Raw genomic sequence first — 18,638 nt, 5'->3', positions numbered from 1 at the left:
TATTATTATTATTATTATTATTATTATTATTATTATCTACGTACAATGCATTCTTTTTAATGACCTTTCCTTATTCACTCCCTAATACTTTTCTTTTTTAATACAGTAACGATTAACTCGAAAAAACATTATCTATGTTATATTCTAAATCTACGAGTAATCGCTTTGTAATCTTCGTATTCACTCCACAGTGTGTTTTATTTATCCACTTTCATTTTCCTTTCTATTTTTGCCCAGGTTCTCGTATTGACAAGAACTGGTTTATCATTCGTGACGCCTCCGTGAAGACCGAGCACCTGATGACCCTGCAGCCTTACGACGAGCACTGCCCCATCCCCATGACCCACGGCACGCGCGAGGCACTCATCGAGCTCTTCCAGGTACGGGATTACCAGAAACGAGCACGGTCTCACCTAAACGTACTCGCATAGTTGTCTTCTTTTTGTCTTTTCTTCTTTGTTCATTTCATTTGTGTGTTCTTTTTATTTTCTGATGTATATTCCTTGTTGCAATTTTTTTTTTTTTTTTTTTTTTTTTACTTAATTCCAGAATATCTCTGCTTTCATGGATAGCAGCTGTGTTTGTCTTACATCATTCAAACATTTCTTTTTTTTTTTTGTGACTTCTGTTAAGTGTGTGTGTGTGTGTGTGTATATATACAAGTCTTCTCTTCGTTCTCAGTATTTCTGCTCTCATCTTTCCCTGTCCTAGAAAAAAAAACATAAGTTGTTTAGCATATTTTCAAGATCATATTGTTTTGTTAATAAGGTAAATATCAAGACTGGCCTCTTGGCTCTGTTTCCCATTGTTTCTCGGTGTCACTCCTTACAATATTGGGAACCTAGTGGGAAAGCGTGGTTTTCGGATGGGGAAAGCTGAAGCATGGCAAATTATCACTTCTTAACACCAAAAATCCTACTGCTGTTATGATGAGCGTCATATGAGCAGCTTTGTCAACTTACGTCTCTACGAAAAATCTTCCGAAATATTTAGTTTACCTCACTACTACAGCAGTGCCAATATTAGGTTAAGTAATAAGTTATACTGTATTAACTTAGGTATATGTTAAATTAGATTAGTGGGTAAATATTAAGAAATTTTTTTCCGTAGGTATAGTTGACTACGCTACTCAGATGTCGGCGGCTATCAAAGTCATAACAACAAAAGCAGTAGCTCCCTACTTATTTTTGGTTTTAAGAGGTGGTCATATTTTAGCTTTCAGCACCCGAAAACCCCGCTTTCCCACCAGGTCCCTATGATTGGAGGCGGGTTAGAGCCGAAAACAATAAGGAAATACAGCCGCGCGGCCACACATAATATTAATAGTCCAATCCATATTGCTTTCTTCTACACATTCTACTTCTTCTCCCTCTTCTTCTTCTTCTTCTTTTTCTTCTTGGATGAAGTGAATGTATTTTAAAAGATCATTATTATTCTCTTATTTGATCTTGACTATTGTTTTAGTATCATGAAAAATCCTTGAGACTCAAATATTAATGTCCTTCAAGAAATCTACACCAAATCTTTAGTCTTCATCCTTCCGTGTGTGTGTGTGTGTGTGTGTGTGTGTGTGTGTGTGTGTGTGTGTGTGTGTGTGTGTGTGTGTAGACTTAATTACTTGGAAAAATTATGGATTATCCTTGATTAAGTCTGTAAGGTCGAGGTGAAGGAGATGCAGCAGCAGTGATTGTGCCCCTCCCCCAGGCTCTGCACCACCCGTGCATCTACCCAGTGTTGGACGTGGACTTTGCCAACATCTCTTCCCACACGTACATCGTCACCATCATCCCCCACAACAACAAGGGCACGCTCAAGGACCTCATTTATCGGGTGAGAGAGAGAGAGAGAGAGAGAGAGAGAGAGAGAGAGAGAGAGAGAGAGAGAGATTAGTTCTTTGAGATAGATCAAGAGTATTAGTAGTAGTACATAGATAGCACATTGATGTACTTCTTGGTCTGATATGTATAAAGAGTGTAAACATAAGTCAATTATTACATAGGTACCTATCGAAACATGTAATATAGTTTTATTTGCAATGTTGATTTGTTGTAATGTACTATGAACAAAATAACACTCCCTTAACTCCAAGTTTCATCCAAGAATTAAGAAGTAGAAGTAGAAGCAGAACAATTAACTGTCCCTGAGAAACTCCATGACGGTGCCTGGAGCTTTACCCGCGTATAGAGTTATGTAAGTAATGCATTTTTTGTCACGGTAGAAGCTGAACGATGGTGCTTCACAGAGTCACTGGCAAGATGACTGGGTGGAGAAGTACCAGCAGCGCTCATCGGGGCTGCCAGTGGGCCAGGTCCAGCGGCTGGGGCGGCAGGTGTTGGAGGCCCTGCTCTTCCTGCAAGACCGAGGCTTTCCCCACTGCGGCCATCTGCACTCTGGGAACTTGGTACTGCAAAACGGTGTGGCAAGGTGAGAGAGAGAGAGAGAGAGAGAGAGAGAGAGAGAGAGAGAGAGAGAGAGGGGAGGGAGATTACACAAAATTTGCCTTCCAAAATTGGTTTACTATGCAATGATTATTAACAATGACAGATTAACATTACGCTTTACTTCAAGACATTAGTATTAACACCAAAAAAAAGTTATTGCCGTACTGTTTCACACATACAAAAGAAGGGAACAAAATCGACATTTCCGTAGTGGTGCAATACAATGAGCAGCTGACTCATACGCACTTGCAGCTTGTAACTTACATATATTTACTCAGTTTTCATTCAATTCCAGTAGTTCTAATAATCATCATCAAGCCCCAACATTGTAGCCCTTGTGCGATCTATTTACTTTGAACTGTTTTTTTTTTTCTTTTCTTTTCTTTTTTGCTGAAATAAAAAGTAATAAGTTACAAATGACTGTATGAAACCAAACTCATTTGTAAGTCAGGGAGCAACTGCAGTTTTATTCGTCATCATCCTCGTACCATTATTACCGTGCACCTTCCTGCAGACTGTCCGGGGTGGAGAACACACTGCTGGGCCTCACCTCCAGGATCTACCCAATCATCAAGCGTCGCCTCAAGGACAACAGAGACGCCATAGACTCAGTGTGTTTCGGTGAGTGGGTCGACACATTCCTTGCTCAGGCCTTCTCTTGGTCACATTAGGGACTGTGTATTGCTGTCATTGATTTAGTAGTGCTATTGATTATCTCTAGTCCTATTTCCTGCAACACATTGACTTAGGATGTGTTATTAGTGGGAAGTGGACGGAGAGGAGAGGTTTTTCCTTTTAATTAATGCAAGAGGGACACACGCTTAGGGCAATAAAAAAATATTTAAAAGAAAAGGGCCCACTGAGGTGCCAAATGGGTTATACGAAGTTGGTGGATAAGTGTTTTGAAACCTTCCTCTTAAAAATATTGGGTGGTGCGTATGTAGCCGTATTTTTTTTTATAATCTTTCTTGGACAAATGAAAAATGATGCTCCATTATTACAGCAGTTTTGTACAGCACATATATCTTACTGTTTAAAAACATCTGGTCCCGTAAGTTACGTGTATAAACCATTAATAAGATCAAGGAGATTTAAAAGAAGTCAAGACAAATTGATGGACAGGAGTGATAGGTGGAAATAGGTAATCCTGTGCAGCTTCCTTTATTTGCTAATGTTTTCATGTTTTTATGCTCAGTGATGTAATTTCTTGGTTCTAGGTGCTGTCATTTTTCAGTATATTTCACTGATAGTACATATTCCTTAAACTCTCTCTCTCTCTCTCTCTCTCTCTCTCTCTCTCTCTCTCTCTCTCTCTCTCTCTCTCTCTCTCTCTCTCTCTCTCTCTCTCTCTCTCTGAATGTTCCTGACCATCTCACCATCGCCAGGCCACGTCCTGTTTGAGATGTGTGCTGGATACGAGCTGTCGTCTGCCCACCCTACCGCCAAGCACCTTGAGGACATCTCCACCTATCCCCAAGTAAGGATAAGTGTATATTTTTGTGGAATTATGCATAGATTAAATGAGTTTGTTATGGGATGTTCATTAATGCATTTTATATATATATATATATATATATATATATATATATATATATATATATATATATATATATATATATATATATATATATATAATTTAATGTTGTGCATTTGTAAATTTTTATAACTATTGTACCCAGTTTTGTACCTACTTTTCACCTATTCTCCGTTATCACGTATAAGCGTTATCGCGCATTTTATAAAAAAAAAAATAATAATAATAAAAAAATCTGCGATATTCCATTTTGGTTCATTTGGTAAGTCGTTATCGAGCACCCAAGCACCTCTTGAACTTCCCGGGCTCCGTCACGTGATGTAAACACGCGGAGATGATTGGCTCTACATGTCGCACCCGTGACTGAACCCAGCTATCATTGGCCAGAACTCGTGACCTAATTAAGCTTCACCGCCCTTATCAACCCCATTTTATGTCCGTCTTTCCATCCCACTCCCTTCTTGTTTCTACCTTTCTCATACCTTTTTCCCATTACCTGTATGTAATCCCATTCAATTATTCTCTCTCTCTCTCTCTCTCTCTCTCTCTCTCTCTCTCTCTCTCTCTCTCTCTCTCTCTCTCTCTCAGGACAGTATTTAACTACAACACACACACACACACACACACACACACACACACACACACACACACACACACACACACACGGCCCGGTAGCTCAGTGGTTAAAGCGCTGGCTTCACAAGCCAGATGACCGGGATTCGATTCCCCGGCCGGGTGGAGATATTTGGGTGTGTCTCCTTTCACGTGTAGCCCCTGTTCACCTAGTAGTGAGTAGGTACGGGATGTAAATCGAGGAGTTGTGACCTTGTTGTCCCGGTGTGTGGTGTGCCTGGTCTCAGGCCTATCCGAAGATCAGAAACAATGAGCTCTGAGCTCGTTCCGTAGGGTAACGTCTGGCTGTCTCGTCAGAGACTGCAGCAGATCAAACAGTGAATTAAACAAAGATCACATCATCATTATTATCAGTAGCAGTAGTAGTGGTAGTAGTAGTAGTAGTAGTAGTAGTAGCAATAGTAGTAATCGTTGCAGCAGCAGCAGTAGTAGTAGTAGTAGTAGTAGTAGTAGTAGTAGTAGTAGTAGTAGTAGTAGTAGTAGTAGTACACCGCAAAGATCGGTCATTATGAGTTCTGCTGGGCCCTCCGTACACACACACACACACACACACACACACACCGCGTAGCGTAGTGGTTAACATGCTCGACTCACAATCGAGAGGGCCGGGTTCGAGTCCCGGGAAGCGGCGAGGCAAATGGGCAAGCTTCTTAATGTGTGGCCCCTGTTCACCTAGCAGTAAATAGGTACGGGATGTGACTCGAGGGGCTGTGGCCTCGCTTTCCTGTTGTGTGTTTTGTGTGATGTGGTCTCAGTCCTACCCGAAGATCGGTCTATGAGCTTTAAGCTCGCTCCGTAATGGGGAAGACTGGCTGGGTGACCAGCAGGCGACCGAAGTGAATTACACACACACACACACACACACACACACACACACACACACACACACACACACACACACACACACACACACACACACACTACTACTACTACTAATAATAATAATAATACTCTTCCTGACACAGTTCCATTCCACTTTTCTTTGTCCTTCTGCTAATGTTTATGCATTTCAGGTAAAGAACGGGTGGAAGTTCTAGGGTAACAACGAAAATAGAAGGAAATGTAGACGAGTTGATACAGTGAGATAGGAGGGTGGTGTTGGTGTGCTGGTCTGGGTCCGCGCAGCTGTTAATGTTGTAGGTGTTCGAACGAGGATATAACCATTGCCCTATTTAAAGACATTTTGGAGTTATATATCTTTTATGTAAGTTAATTCTTATTTTGCTTCACTCTTTGGATCTGAAAACACAAGGAAGTGTAGATAAACATTGATGCACTGACCTGGCAGGATGGCACCAGTGATGTGGCTCTGTGGCCCAATATTTACGTACGAAATTCATTTTAAATATTGCGAGAGGAAAGAAGACACTAAGGCTGGAATACACTACAGTTTTAGACACAACAAATACTTAAACCAATAATCACCATATAATAACATTACCGAATTCAGTGTTTACATAGCGAAGTCCAGTGAATCCAATGAACCTCCTGTATTTCTCACTAACGGTACCACAAACACACCAAAATGGTAAAAAGATCACAGCCAAATTATATATTACGTTTTCTGAATACAAAGAAATCTACTTTCAAGGTAAATAAAAGAAAAAAAAACATTCCTTGTCATATAAAAAAAAATTTGTTTTGTTCTTGACATTATGAAAATATTAAACTTGAAAATATGAATACTTAGACTTGATGTTATTGGATATCATTACACTTTAGTCATGTTTCTCATATATTTAAAGTCTTATATCAATCAATCAATCATGGGGGACATACAGCGTGGGGGCGCATCGCCTACCCTATGGTGCCACTCCAGGAGGTCACACCTCGCAAGTCTCCATGCAGGCTCCCTTCCCATGCCAAGTAGCTCCCAGCAGGAGGCATCGACTTGCCACAGCCATGCGTTCTGTGGACATCCCCTTGGCCTCCTCCATGCTGGGTTATCCCTTTCGGAGACAACCTGATGTGCAGGGTCAGCTTCCGGGTAGCGTGCCACATGCCCATATAGTCGCAGTTGGCGTTGACGGACTATGCTGGTAATCGGCCTCGAATCATTCTTACGGAGTAATCACTGATTTGACACAATGTCATACCAGTGGTATCCCATGATCATGCGAAGGCATCTAGTACCAAAGACATCAAATCGCCTCTTCAGCTCAGTGTTCAGTGTCCATGTCTCACAACCGTAGAGTAAGACAGGGATCACCAGCGACTTGGAGATACGAATCTTTGTCCGTCTGCACAGGTACTAACAATGCCAAATACTCGTGTTGGTGGTTGTGCTAGCAATTAAGGGCTTGGCGGGTGCTCACCAGGGCTGGGCTGGTTGGGGTACGAAGGATGCATGATGTGATATGGTGTGTGGTGGTGATGGTGGTGGTGTGGTGATGCTGTGATATGTGATGGTATCTGGTGATTGTGTTTGATAGCACCACCATGGTGATGCAATGGTGATGATGATGGTGGTGTGGTGATGTGGTGTCAACACTACATACCCACAAAGTTAACTCCCACCTAGTGTGTGTGTGTGTGTGTGTGTGTGTGTGTGTGTGTGTGTGTGTGTGTGTGTGTGTGTGTGTGTGTGTATTTACCTATTTGTATTTACCTATTTGTGTATTACAGGGCTCGAGCTAAGCTCTCTGTGTCCTGTCTCCTTGTCTACTCCTGTCATATCTCTCTTTCATCTGATTGACACACACCGCGTCAACGACATCACTGTCAGTTTATTCCACTTATCAATACTACGATGCGGGAAACTGTATTTTCTCACGTCATTTAAACAGATGTCTTTTATTAGTTTTTTTCCATGTTCTTGGAGATGATTACTTGTGGTCACCTTTATCAATTCTCTGTCCAATATGTCAATCTTGTTCACCAATTTATACATAGTTATCATGTCACCCTTGTTCTTCTCTCTTCTAATGTGGTCAGCCCCAGCTCCCTCGGTCTTTCCTCATAGTTTAACTCCTTGAATCCTGGTACAATCCTTGTTGCCAGCCTCTGTACCCTTTCCACCTTCTTCACATTTTTCTTCATGTGTGGTGACCAGACACAAGCTGCATATTCTAACTGGGGTCTTATTAAAGTGCATAGTATCTTCTTCATCATTCCTTCATCTAGGTAGTGGAATGGAAGACCAATATTTTGAAGCATATTATATGTTTTCCCAAATATCTTGTTAATGTGTTTCTCCGGTGACAGAGTATTTTGCACGTTACTCCTAAGTCTTTCTCCTCATTGGTCTCTTTAATTTTCTCATCACCCAGCCTGTAATCCCTGTTTGGTCTGTATCTACTTCCCATTTTCATAACATGGCTCTTGTTTATATTAAATTCCATCTGCCAGTCTTTACTCCACTCATATATTTTATCAAGATCTTCCTGTAACTTGTTACAATCTTCCACATTCTTAACTCTCCTCATAATTTTAGTATCGTCCACGAACATATTCATGTAACTGTCTATTCCTACTGGCATATCATTAACATAAATAAAAAACATGATGGGACCCAGCACTGACCCTTGTGGAACTCCACTGGTTACCTTTTTCCACTCTGACTTCTTTCCTTTCACCACTGTTCGCATTTCTCTTTCCACTAAGTAATTTTCCATCCATTTTGCTAGTTTATCACTTACTTTTCCAATCTTCTTTAGTTTCCACATCAGTCTTTTGTGTAGCACTTTATCAAAGGCCTTTCTCAAGTCCAGGTAAATAGCATCCACCCATCCACCTCTATGTTGTAGTATGTTAGTCACTCTTGAATAAAAACATAATAAATTGGATATGCACGATCTTCCTATTCTGAAACCAAACTGCCTTTCACTCAGGATGTTTTCACTTTCTAGATACTCACTCCACTTTGCTTTAATTACTTCTTCACATACCTTGCACAATATACTAGTCAACGATACTGGTCTGTAATTTAACGGTTCCATTCTACTTCCATTCTTATATATAGGCATTCTTATAATGTCAGCTCTTTTCCACTCTTTCGGGACTATTCCTGTTCGTATGGAGGTTTCCACAATATCAAATATGGGGTTCAACAATTGATCTTTACATTCTTTCAGCAACCTCCCAGATATGCCATCAGGCCCCATTGATTTATTAATATTCAAGTTACTTATAATTTTCCTTATATCTTCTTTAGTAACCATGATGTCATGCATTTGCTTTATTTCCGTAGGCCTTTCTCCTGTAAAATGCTCCTCCTTTGTAAACACTTTGCAAAAGTTGTTGTTCAATATTTCAGCTATATCTCTAGCATCCTCATATACTTCTTCCCCAACTTTTACTTTTCTGTTGCCTCCCTTTTATTTAATTTTCCATTTATGAATTTATAAAACATTTTGGTGTGTGTGTGTGTGTGTGTAGTTCACCTGGGTCGCCTGCTAGTCACCCAGCCAGTCGTCCCCATTACGGAGTGAGCTCAGAGCTCATAGGACTGAGCCCTCTGTACTTTCTCTAGTTTCCTTATGTGTTTCTGTGTACGTGTGTGTGTGTGTGTGTGTGTGTGTGTGTGTGTGTGTGTGTGTGTGTGTGTGTGTGTGAGAGAGAGAGAGAGAGAGAGAGAGAGAGAGAGAGAGAGAGAGAGAGAGAGAGAGAGAGAAAGAGAAAGAGAATAGAAGTATATCTTTGAGAAGCATGGGGGAAGGAAAGTACAGGGAGAGGGGTGTCGAAGGGAAGAGAAAGAAGGCAGATTTATGATACATGTCAGGCAGCTTAGCTTTAGCCAATGACAGCTACCATGACAAAAAAAAAGAAAAAAATCATGATGAATGTCACTTTTAAGTTAGAATTATTGGTAGTAAAATTGCTTCATCATGTAAGAAGCTGACTCTACATCGACACAATGAAAGGGCAAAATCTAGCAGTAGACACCCCAGGAAAATGTTGATGTAGTGTAAGAAATATACCAAGGTGGGGCTCTGAAGTGGGGTGTATAGTAGCCCCCCTTTTGGGTTGGTGGACCTGTTCATTTATTTCCCATTTATTCTTTTCTTGTTATCTTGCATTTTCAGGCACCAGTTTCGCGAGATAAATGTGGGATAGGTATATACTTTTATGCATCTTAGTCTTTTTGTACATAGTGCATGAGAAGTCAAGTAATCTCACTCAAAATATTAATACAGACATGTGCACATATAGCATCAAGTAACTTATCAGAACTCAATATAAAAGATTCAATCATACTGAAATGAAAAATGTTTGTAGAAAATAAATCATATATGTTAATCAGCACTAAGTAACGTCTATTCAGCACACACCATGGTAACTGTTGCACCACCACTGATGAGACTGGTGGGTTGACAGGTGGTGCAGGTGCTGGAGTACATCTTTGGTAATGGAGACCAGTACCCCAGCATTGAAGAAATCCTCTGCCTTGACTTCTTCCGTAACCTGGATCTGAGAAATGCGGGCAGCTCCTCTCCCGGTGAGCTTGTACCAATATTATAGACTTCAGGCTCCAGCTGACCCTAGCTTACCCTCCTACAATTGGCAAGCATTTACTATAAAGTAAATCACCCTATGTAGCCCTAGTAAAGCCCACCACCCCTTTCCCTTTATTCTTGTTTAGGTGTAAGTGTATAATCATTGTCATTTTCTCTTTTCAGAGTTAATGAATTATGTATATGAAATTTATGTGTCTAGAAGTTTACTTCATTTTATGTTTATGATGAAGGAACTTTTTTTGTGAGTGCTTGATTATATAAGATATTTTGACAACTCTAATGCTTCTTTTGCATTCCATGTAGATTTATATTTGTAGTTAATGTAATTTGTTTTTCATATTGGGTGATTATATACCTATGTACTATATATTTTTTATAAGCCTTTCCTTCTAGGTAAAGTTAGACTGTTGTTGTGTAGTGTTTCCATCTTGCTTGGTGCTGCATGTGCATTCTTAGGTTGACATGCAAAGAGATAACTTTTGTAAACATTGGACGTCAATCACTGCTTAAAAATGTACTTTCATGGGTCTGTTAAGAGGAATGACTTATTTCAGAAAAATTAAAGTTTAGAAAGGAAAGAGTTTCTCAAAAGAATTTTTCAGTATAATTCATCACTCAAAAACATTTTTAATAACATGTTACAAGGACTCACACTCCACGACACAAGAATATTATTATACGTATTATCATTATTATTGTTATTATTATTATTATTATCATTATTATCATTATTATTATTATTATTATCATTATTATTAGTATTATCATTATGGAAATTTTATGCAAGGACAGGGGAAAATAAAAAAAAATTATATAAACCCCAGCAGGGTCACCCCGAATGGACGCATAGAATTAAAAAAAGAAAAGGTAAAATAAAGTGTGGAATATCCCAAAGTCTCAGTTATTTCTGACACTCTGGAAAGTTAGTGAACAAACATGTGATGGTATCACTGTGCTTTGCATATACTTAGGTAAACTTATAGTATATGTATTCTTAGTTCCAAAATAAAATTTTGAAAGTTTGGCTCACATCATGTACGTACTGAGTACTTATCACGTGCACTTTGTGTATTTCCTCATGTAATTTACTAGTAAACTAACTCTATTAGTGAACACACATGCACAGCAATGTAACACAAAACAATCACATACATCTCAATATTATTTATATCTTTAGCTTTCCATGGAATTGTATGGCAAATAATACTGCTTCTTGATTCCCAAATTTAAAGACAAGATAACATGACTCTTGTTATACATTTTACTGACATTTTTCATTTCACTCTGACCACATATGAGCACACTACAATACACTGCTCATTTGTTTGATACTACTTTACTTTCCTTTTTAATGAACTTTAGATTTAACATTACAAGACATACATTTCAGATGCAATAGTTAGATTAATCATCATTTCAAACTTTACATGCAGTATTACATATTAGAAATTAAATTTAGATATTGGTAATGTTCTCTTTTATGTGTGTAAGATAGATTTTAATTACACTATATCATATACATATTCATAATATATACCTCTACTTAAATCAGACCATTAATTTAAAGAGGTATGTCCTTTACATTTAGACCAGTTTTGAAGTTGATTTAGCCTCAAGTATGCACATGCCTTTATCTTTCATGTACATATATATATATATATATATATATATATATATATATATATATATATATATATATATATATATATATATATATATATATATATATATATATCAGTTTGCAAGGCCATTTTCCAGTTCACTGAAACCCCCCCAGAAGAAGTCACAGTTTATACAGAGGTTGAATGCTACCTTTAAGTTACTGGTGAATTAAATCAAATTTTGTAGCACTTTTAAGGTCATTTTACTGCCTGGCCATGGATGACCACATTGTATTCCGTACCTAAGATGACATACATTTATAATTGTTGTTTTATTGTGTTTTCAGATATTTTTTTCCCATCTTCATGATCTTAATGAGCCTCTGTTGAGTTTTTTATTCCTCTGAACAAGTTCAACATGTGTATAGCTAAATCACTTCAAAATAAAGTACTAATTTTCTTAACAAAATTTGTTATATATTTACATAATCAGGCACCATGCAAGCTGGCATATACTATATATTGTATTTGAGATTTCTCAATATTGTGCATGATAATGATTTTGATCTTCCTTGTAATGCCTGTCATTATCAATCCTGAAAATATTGTCTTATATGTCCTCTTTTGTCCAGACTTCCCTAATAGACAGGTTTTATCAGTAAACCAAACTTTCCTTATTAAGCTGGTGTATTGTTTAAGTTTAGTATACATTCCCTGTATTTCGTTTAACTTAACCACTCCCAGGGTTTTGTTCCATTGTTTCATAAAATCCTGATTTGGAAAATTATTGTTTTCTCTTAAAGCTTACAGTGGCTTTGATGGTAAAGTCTTGGTTCCATTTACATCAGTTTGCTTGACCATAAATAAGAAAATAGTTTCAGATCTAAAATTCATTTCACTGTTTTGAAATATATGTTTTACAAGTGCATAAATAGTTTTCAAACTGCTGTAAATTCAGTTATTCTTATTGTTGTTTCTTTTGTTTCTTAATCTTTCCTTTGAGTAACACAAGGTGAGTGTTTCTGTGTAGTGTTCTGAGTTAGCTGTAGAACATTCATCACTAACATTTCTAATGTGTAGACACCTGTGTACTATTTGTATATCACTTGATGTTGCTCTTAAGAAAGCATTGTAATTTTGCATTAGTTTTGTAGCTCATGTGGCAAATATCTTTTCATTATTTATTGTATTTTTTTTTTTAGAACATTTTTCTCCTTAACACATCAATGAAGAATATAGAAAAGAAATTCTAGTAAAAGAATATAACAGATTTTTATGCTAGACCCCATTACTGGTAATAAAATATATAATATGTAGTAGCGTAGAATTGATACATGTTTTATGATTATTATCTTAAATATGGAAAAAAAAAAAAAAAGGATGAGAACAGTTCTGTTAGCAAATGTTTTATACAATCACATGAAGCTTTATTATAGTTTATTTAATACATACATCTGCTTATAGGTATTGTATCATGTGTAGCTTTTCCTTGAGATGAAAGAAAATTATTGAGTTTATTATACAGAAAATTACAGACTCTCTCTTATTTTACAGCATCTTTCAAATAACATGCTTGGTTCTTCTGGAAAAACAGATTTATTTCACTCCGTGACATAATTAGGGTAATCTTGCAAATAACTGTTGCTGCTTCAAGGTTCATCAAAGAAATTTCCATGGTTTATTTGTTTCTTTGTTCATAAAGGAAGAGAGCATCATTTTTCCAGCAATATGACTTTATTCTAGTGTACGTACATATAAATCTAAAACCAATATTAAATATGCAACTTTGTTGCTCACTAAACTGAACTGGAAGAAACTTGCCTAGTCTTTCATTTGCTGGCTTCCAGCTTTCAGTTGCAATTACAGATTGCAATTAGCTTTTTTGTAAGAGTTGTTGTGAGATGAGTAGATGACTATACAAGAAATTTGAAAAGAAATGTGATTTGATAGAAATACGTAAGTGTGAAAGTTTTGTCTTTTTGCCAGTGATGTAGTACATAATGAAATGCTTTTATGTTTATCATATTCTACTGTTTTGCAATACACATTACTTGCACCAGAAAAAAATGTAGCAGCACTCCCACTAAGGGAATCAGTTTGATACACAGACACACACATACACACCATGTGTTGATATGATGCAATATTGAAGTTTTACTCTTTGTTGATTTGTAATGCAAGTTTTTATTCGTCCTTCCCCACAGTCACAGTTCCAGATTCGGTACTCACCAATGATAAGGAACATCCTCAAGGAAGTCAGAAGATTCCAAAAACAGAGAAGGTGAGTGTTCTAAGATAACTTCTTCATTTTCCTGCATATTCAACATGTACTACTTAGTTAATTTTCTCAATACAGTAAATTCACTAAGTTGGATCTTATTTTGTCAAACAGTCCCTTCCTCTAAGACCATACTAGGCCTGAGAAAATGCCAGACAACATGCTCCTCTTAGGATGATATGATTACTAGTCTCAGACAACTTTATTCCAGATTGTTTTACACATATAGTTCTTTTTCTTCACCACTGCATATACCATCACTACCATTTGTACTTCTTAGTCTTTCCCAGTCACAGAAACACTATATTTTTCTCATATTTTTTTTTTACTATTTGCTACAGGCTTTTCCCAAATTAAATTGATATACTACTGACATACTACAGAGTGCTTTTAGAAGAGTGAGCCATATTTTCCTTGCCAGTCTCTTTCTGATAGTAAAGCGGTTCTTTACTTTCCTAATGCCACAGCAACACATGTACAATTTTATTGTTTTGAATATCAAAAGATCCAGCTTAGAATCTTACTGTATAGAACTATAACATTATGATTTTATTAGCTTGAATACATGATTTATTCTTTTACATAAATAAGTCCAAACAATAAGAAAAAGTAGGTTCTATGATTGCCTCTCCTTAGTGACATTTTTCAATTAGTGTTCAGCGGCGGACTCGCTCACTAAGCCGTGGGGACACTTTTGAAGGCGATGAGTACTACCGCCGGGACCCAAGGTATTGACACGCTTGTAATCTGTGCTAAGCCCCTCGAAGTCACATTCTCCACCTGTAGCATTATACCTCCCCAGTACTGAGCATTGACCAGATCATTCCACACCATCTTAAGTAATGAAAATGTAAATGGTATTCCAGTAGATTAAACCATTGTGAGATTAGAGTAGAACATAACTTAAATTGTATCAGTTATACAGTACATACATTTTCAACAGTTAAATTCACTTATTTGTTTCTTTTGCAGTGATTCCCAACAGTGCTGCCATTTACACATGATACCACTACACTATTTTAAAGCTGCAATTGCATAAGTAAATCACTCTGTATATAATTGAAAAAAAAAGGTCAAAACTCTGAAACAATAATGTTAACTGTTATTTGAATTGCACTGTAACTGGGTTTTTAAGCAGAATTACATACTTCACTGCTTTATTTATTACTTTAGTATTTTTTTTTATGAGTACATACAGAATATTGTATAGGTTTCATGACTCATTAAGAGTATGTTTTGTGGAGTGATATTCTCATAATCTACAAGATTAATTTAAGGTGCTGTATTGAAAGAAACATTACTGCCCATTGGGTATTGGAAAGAAAATCTAGCAACTAGAGATATCCTGATCAAAGGTAATATTGCCACCTTATGCCCATCTTCACATGGTTCTCACTATTGATGTATTCCTTAAAGCAGGGGTTCTCAACCTTTTTAATCTTATGTACCACTTGTAGTCTTTCAATATTGGTCACGTATCCCTTACCCCACAATGCAGTGTTAGGAGGGGTAAAAATTAATGAGGCCTTCAGAATAGTAGTGAAGTAAGTGCCAAAAAATAAAAAATGGAGAAAAACAGTTAAAGTTTTGCAACATTCAGAACGCAATAACTTTTACTGAGATGAGGTAGAAAGCTCTAGTTTTTATTTTTTTTGCAAAATGAAGCTCTATAACAGGGCTTTGCAACCATTGTAAGCAAAATGTAATTACGTTCTGAAGTTGCTCATTAACTGTGGGTTGATGTTGGAAGACTGAAGGTAAGGCCAGAGGGAGAGTGAGGGGAGACAATGGCGGGCTCTCATTGGCTGTCGTCAGTCACATCACCGTATCCCTGCTTCCCCATTGGTCGTTGAGCGTCCCAGGTGGAAATACTTTTGTGTAAAATTCACTGTGCGGTCACTAATGTGATGCTGATACGGCCAATTAACCCATAAGAGGTCAGCACTGATTTACCTCCGAATACTCATCCAGGTCACCAAAAATTCCACTTTCTTTTTTTATTCCATATAACTCAAAATGGGCATAGAAAAGTAAAAATAAGAGTTAAAGTTCAAAATTGCCATTTTTTTATGTCCAGCTGGAGCTTTAAATTTACCTCGCTCAGTGATGCTGCCAGACAACTTCTGAATGAGGCTTTTTTTAATCATTTTATCGATATTTTTCTCCTACGAGACATGTGCATAATGGTTACATATTCATAAATTAACCCATGTTTTATGAAATGAAAAATACAAAAAAATATTTGTAAATACTGTAAATATAATGTAAAAAATAATTTGCTTAGTTTACCACAAAATATTGTTTATTATTTTTTCTTTCAGTATCTAAGCTTTTTAGTATTGCAGCAGGGTGTGATATTCTTCAAAACAAGGCTCAATGCATAGAGCTACATCACATTCATGACAGTAATACCAAATGTCGCTCCGTTATTTTTGGGTCACACTAAGGCAAGGCGGCAGGGAGGGGTGGGAGAGGGGGATGACTAACCTATGTCCGAATGGCGGAAAACTGTGCTGATATGTGCTAGACACTTCAAAAAAATTAATATTGAAGCTGGAGGGAATTTCAAACGCATGGAAACCAAGAAAGGGGTGAACGTACATGTACGTGGTTGACCTCTTACGGGTTAATGCCTTCACTACTAGCGGAATTTCACCCTTGTTGCCGTAATACTTCTACGACACAGATGCGAGCCAAACACAATAGGAAGAAGATAGTGCTATACCACAGCTTGCTGAGACACACCAGGGTGAAAATGCAGGCCTCCCATTGCCTGCCCGAGTAAATACGTCATTATTGAGTGAGCGCGAGAGGTTTTTTATGTTGACGGCCACACGGCTGTGCTTACCCCTCCAAAGAATGGCAATTTTGACCATGTTGCAGACCAAATTTTGACTTGGACATTGCAGATTCAGAAAGCTAAAGGCAAGACGAATAAAATCCTATACAAACCTCAAAATCATCCAGGATGGCACTTATGTCACTGCTATTTTGAATGCCTCAAATGTATGGTTTATTGAATTAGTTTAGAAAGTTTAAATTGTGTTATATATATGGAGCAGACAAAATTTTCAATTAATATGAGTATGTCACTATGAGGTAATATCAACAGGAACTAGTACTTCACATAGAAACACAATGTGATTGGCTGCTAGCATGCAATACATTAAAGATTCTGTATTATCTTGTATATTCCTTGCAATACATTTACCAAAATGGAACTATATCAGACAGTTTTCGATCATAGTGGCAGTCAATTAGTGCTGCTTGCAGCTAGTTGCAACTTGTAACTAGTAACAGTGATAGGTAAATCACTGCATGTGTGGATAGCATATAAAAATAATGAGAAATAAATATTATTGGTTTGCAAGGTTGTGTGGCACCTGTAATCCAAGAGAGCTTTCTCTCTAGTGACAACTCCAAGAGTTTCCTTGTTAATTTTGCTAACATATCCTGGTTCTAGTGGAGGACACATCTGGCCTAGCACATGTAGGCCACTTTGAATACTACAAACAGGTTTGCAGTCATTAAAAACTTAAGTATTTTGAGAAACCTGCCATGTACCCTTAATATTCTTCTCAATTACCCTTGGGAGTATGTGTACCCGACTTTGAGAACCCCTGCCTTAAAGTAAAACTGATAGTAAGAATGCAGCAAACATCAGCTGATGGGATTATTTATTTAATTTGATGAACTGTGACTTTGTTCTCAGCTTGTGGAAGTCAATAGGGAGGCGGTGGCATAGTGGATAAGGTAGTGAGCATGGGATCGGGCAGACGCTCACGCGTAGGTTCGAATCCCACCACTTATCGCCTTGATACTTTGCCATTTGTCGAGTGGTTTAAAGTTACCTACATATCACCATGATACCCAGGTTCTAGGTGGTTACACCAAAGATGCACTTGGGTGGTGATATGGGCCCTAATATGAGTACTACTGTAAATAAAATTGACAGCACCTCTAATGGGTGGAAGTTGAACAGCACTTCCAATACTCTTCAAGTATTGGACAATGACATAAAAAAAAAAAAATAAATGAAAATTATAGAGCTCTACGAAATGATAGGAAAGTTTTGAAATACCTGGAAGAAGTTAGGAATGGAAGGTTGAGGAAAATGAGAGGGCAGACAGAACATCTGAACTGAAACAATGAAGACTTAAATGCTTTTACCATTTCCTTGAATACCTAGTGATGCTAACAAAATCTTTATTCATATGAGTTGCAAAGAGCTAGTAGTCTATTTTTTTTTCTTTTTCTTCTTCTTTTTTGTGAATTTAGCCGTCTTGCTAATTTTGTAGTATGTATGTTATATATAGCTGGATGTACATATAGATATTAAAATATAGTAATTAGTTTAATAATAATTTCATCAGGAAGTATATATTTATAATCTAATTTCTTTACATATAAAACTATACATAAGATGAATTTAGCAATTAATCTATAAAGAAATTCAGAGGATTCTGTCCTATCAATGAATCTTATTCCATCATTACCGTCTATGCTACTTTATGTGACATCTAAAAAAAAAAAAAAATTGCAACATATGTCATCTAAATGCTATACTATCGTAGCAGATCTTCTTTTATTTTGATGCTTTATGTTTTAGGAGTTCAGTTTATGTGAACACAGAGTACACATTTCTTTTAACTTTACGTTACTGATAAAACTGAACCTATGAAGGTTGGCTGACCT

At 37.2% G+C, this 18,638-nt stretch overlaps 1 protein-coding gene across 1 annotated transcript in view; it reads left to right on the top strand.

The window, feature by feature from the left end:
- LOC123499059 (slowpoke-binding protein-like) overlaps positions 1 to 18,638 on the top strand; it is a 124,245-nt gene that overhangs the window by 99,107 nt on the left and 6,500 nt on the right. Inside the window, 9 exon segments of the mRNA XM_045246653.1 lie at positions 238 to 380; positions 1,705 to 1,830; positions 2,243 to 2,424; positions 2,956 to 3,062; positions 3,827 to 3,918; positions 9,925 to 10,019; positions 10,021 to 10,045; positions 13,870 to 13,946; positions 14,597 to 14,671. Of these exon segments, the coding sequence (XP_045102588.1) occupies positions 238 to 380; positions 1,705 to 1,830; positions 2,243 to 2,424; positions 2,956 to 3,062; positions 3,827 to 3,918; positions 9,925 to 10,019; positions 10,021 to 10,045; positions 13,870 to 13,946; positions 14,597 to 14,671 (922 nt within the window).

This window comes from Portunus trituberculatus, chromosome 49, assembly GCF_017591435.1.
Source record: "Portunus trituberculatus isolate SZX2019 chromosome 49, ASM1759143v1, whole genome shotgun sequence".
Lineage (NCBI taxonomy): Eukaryota > Metazoa > Arthropoda > Malacostraca > Decapoda > Portunidae > Portunus > Portunus trituberculatus.
Note: the sequence above shows the minus strand (reverse complement) of the source record. Positions and strands in the feature narration are given on the sequence as shown.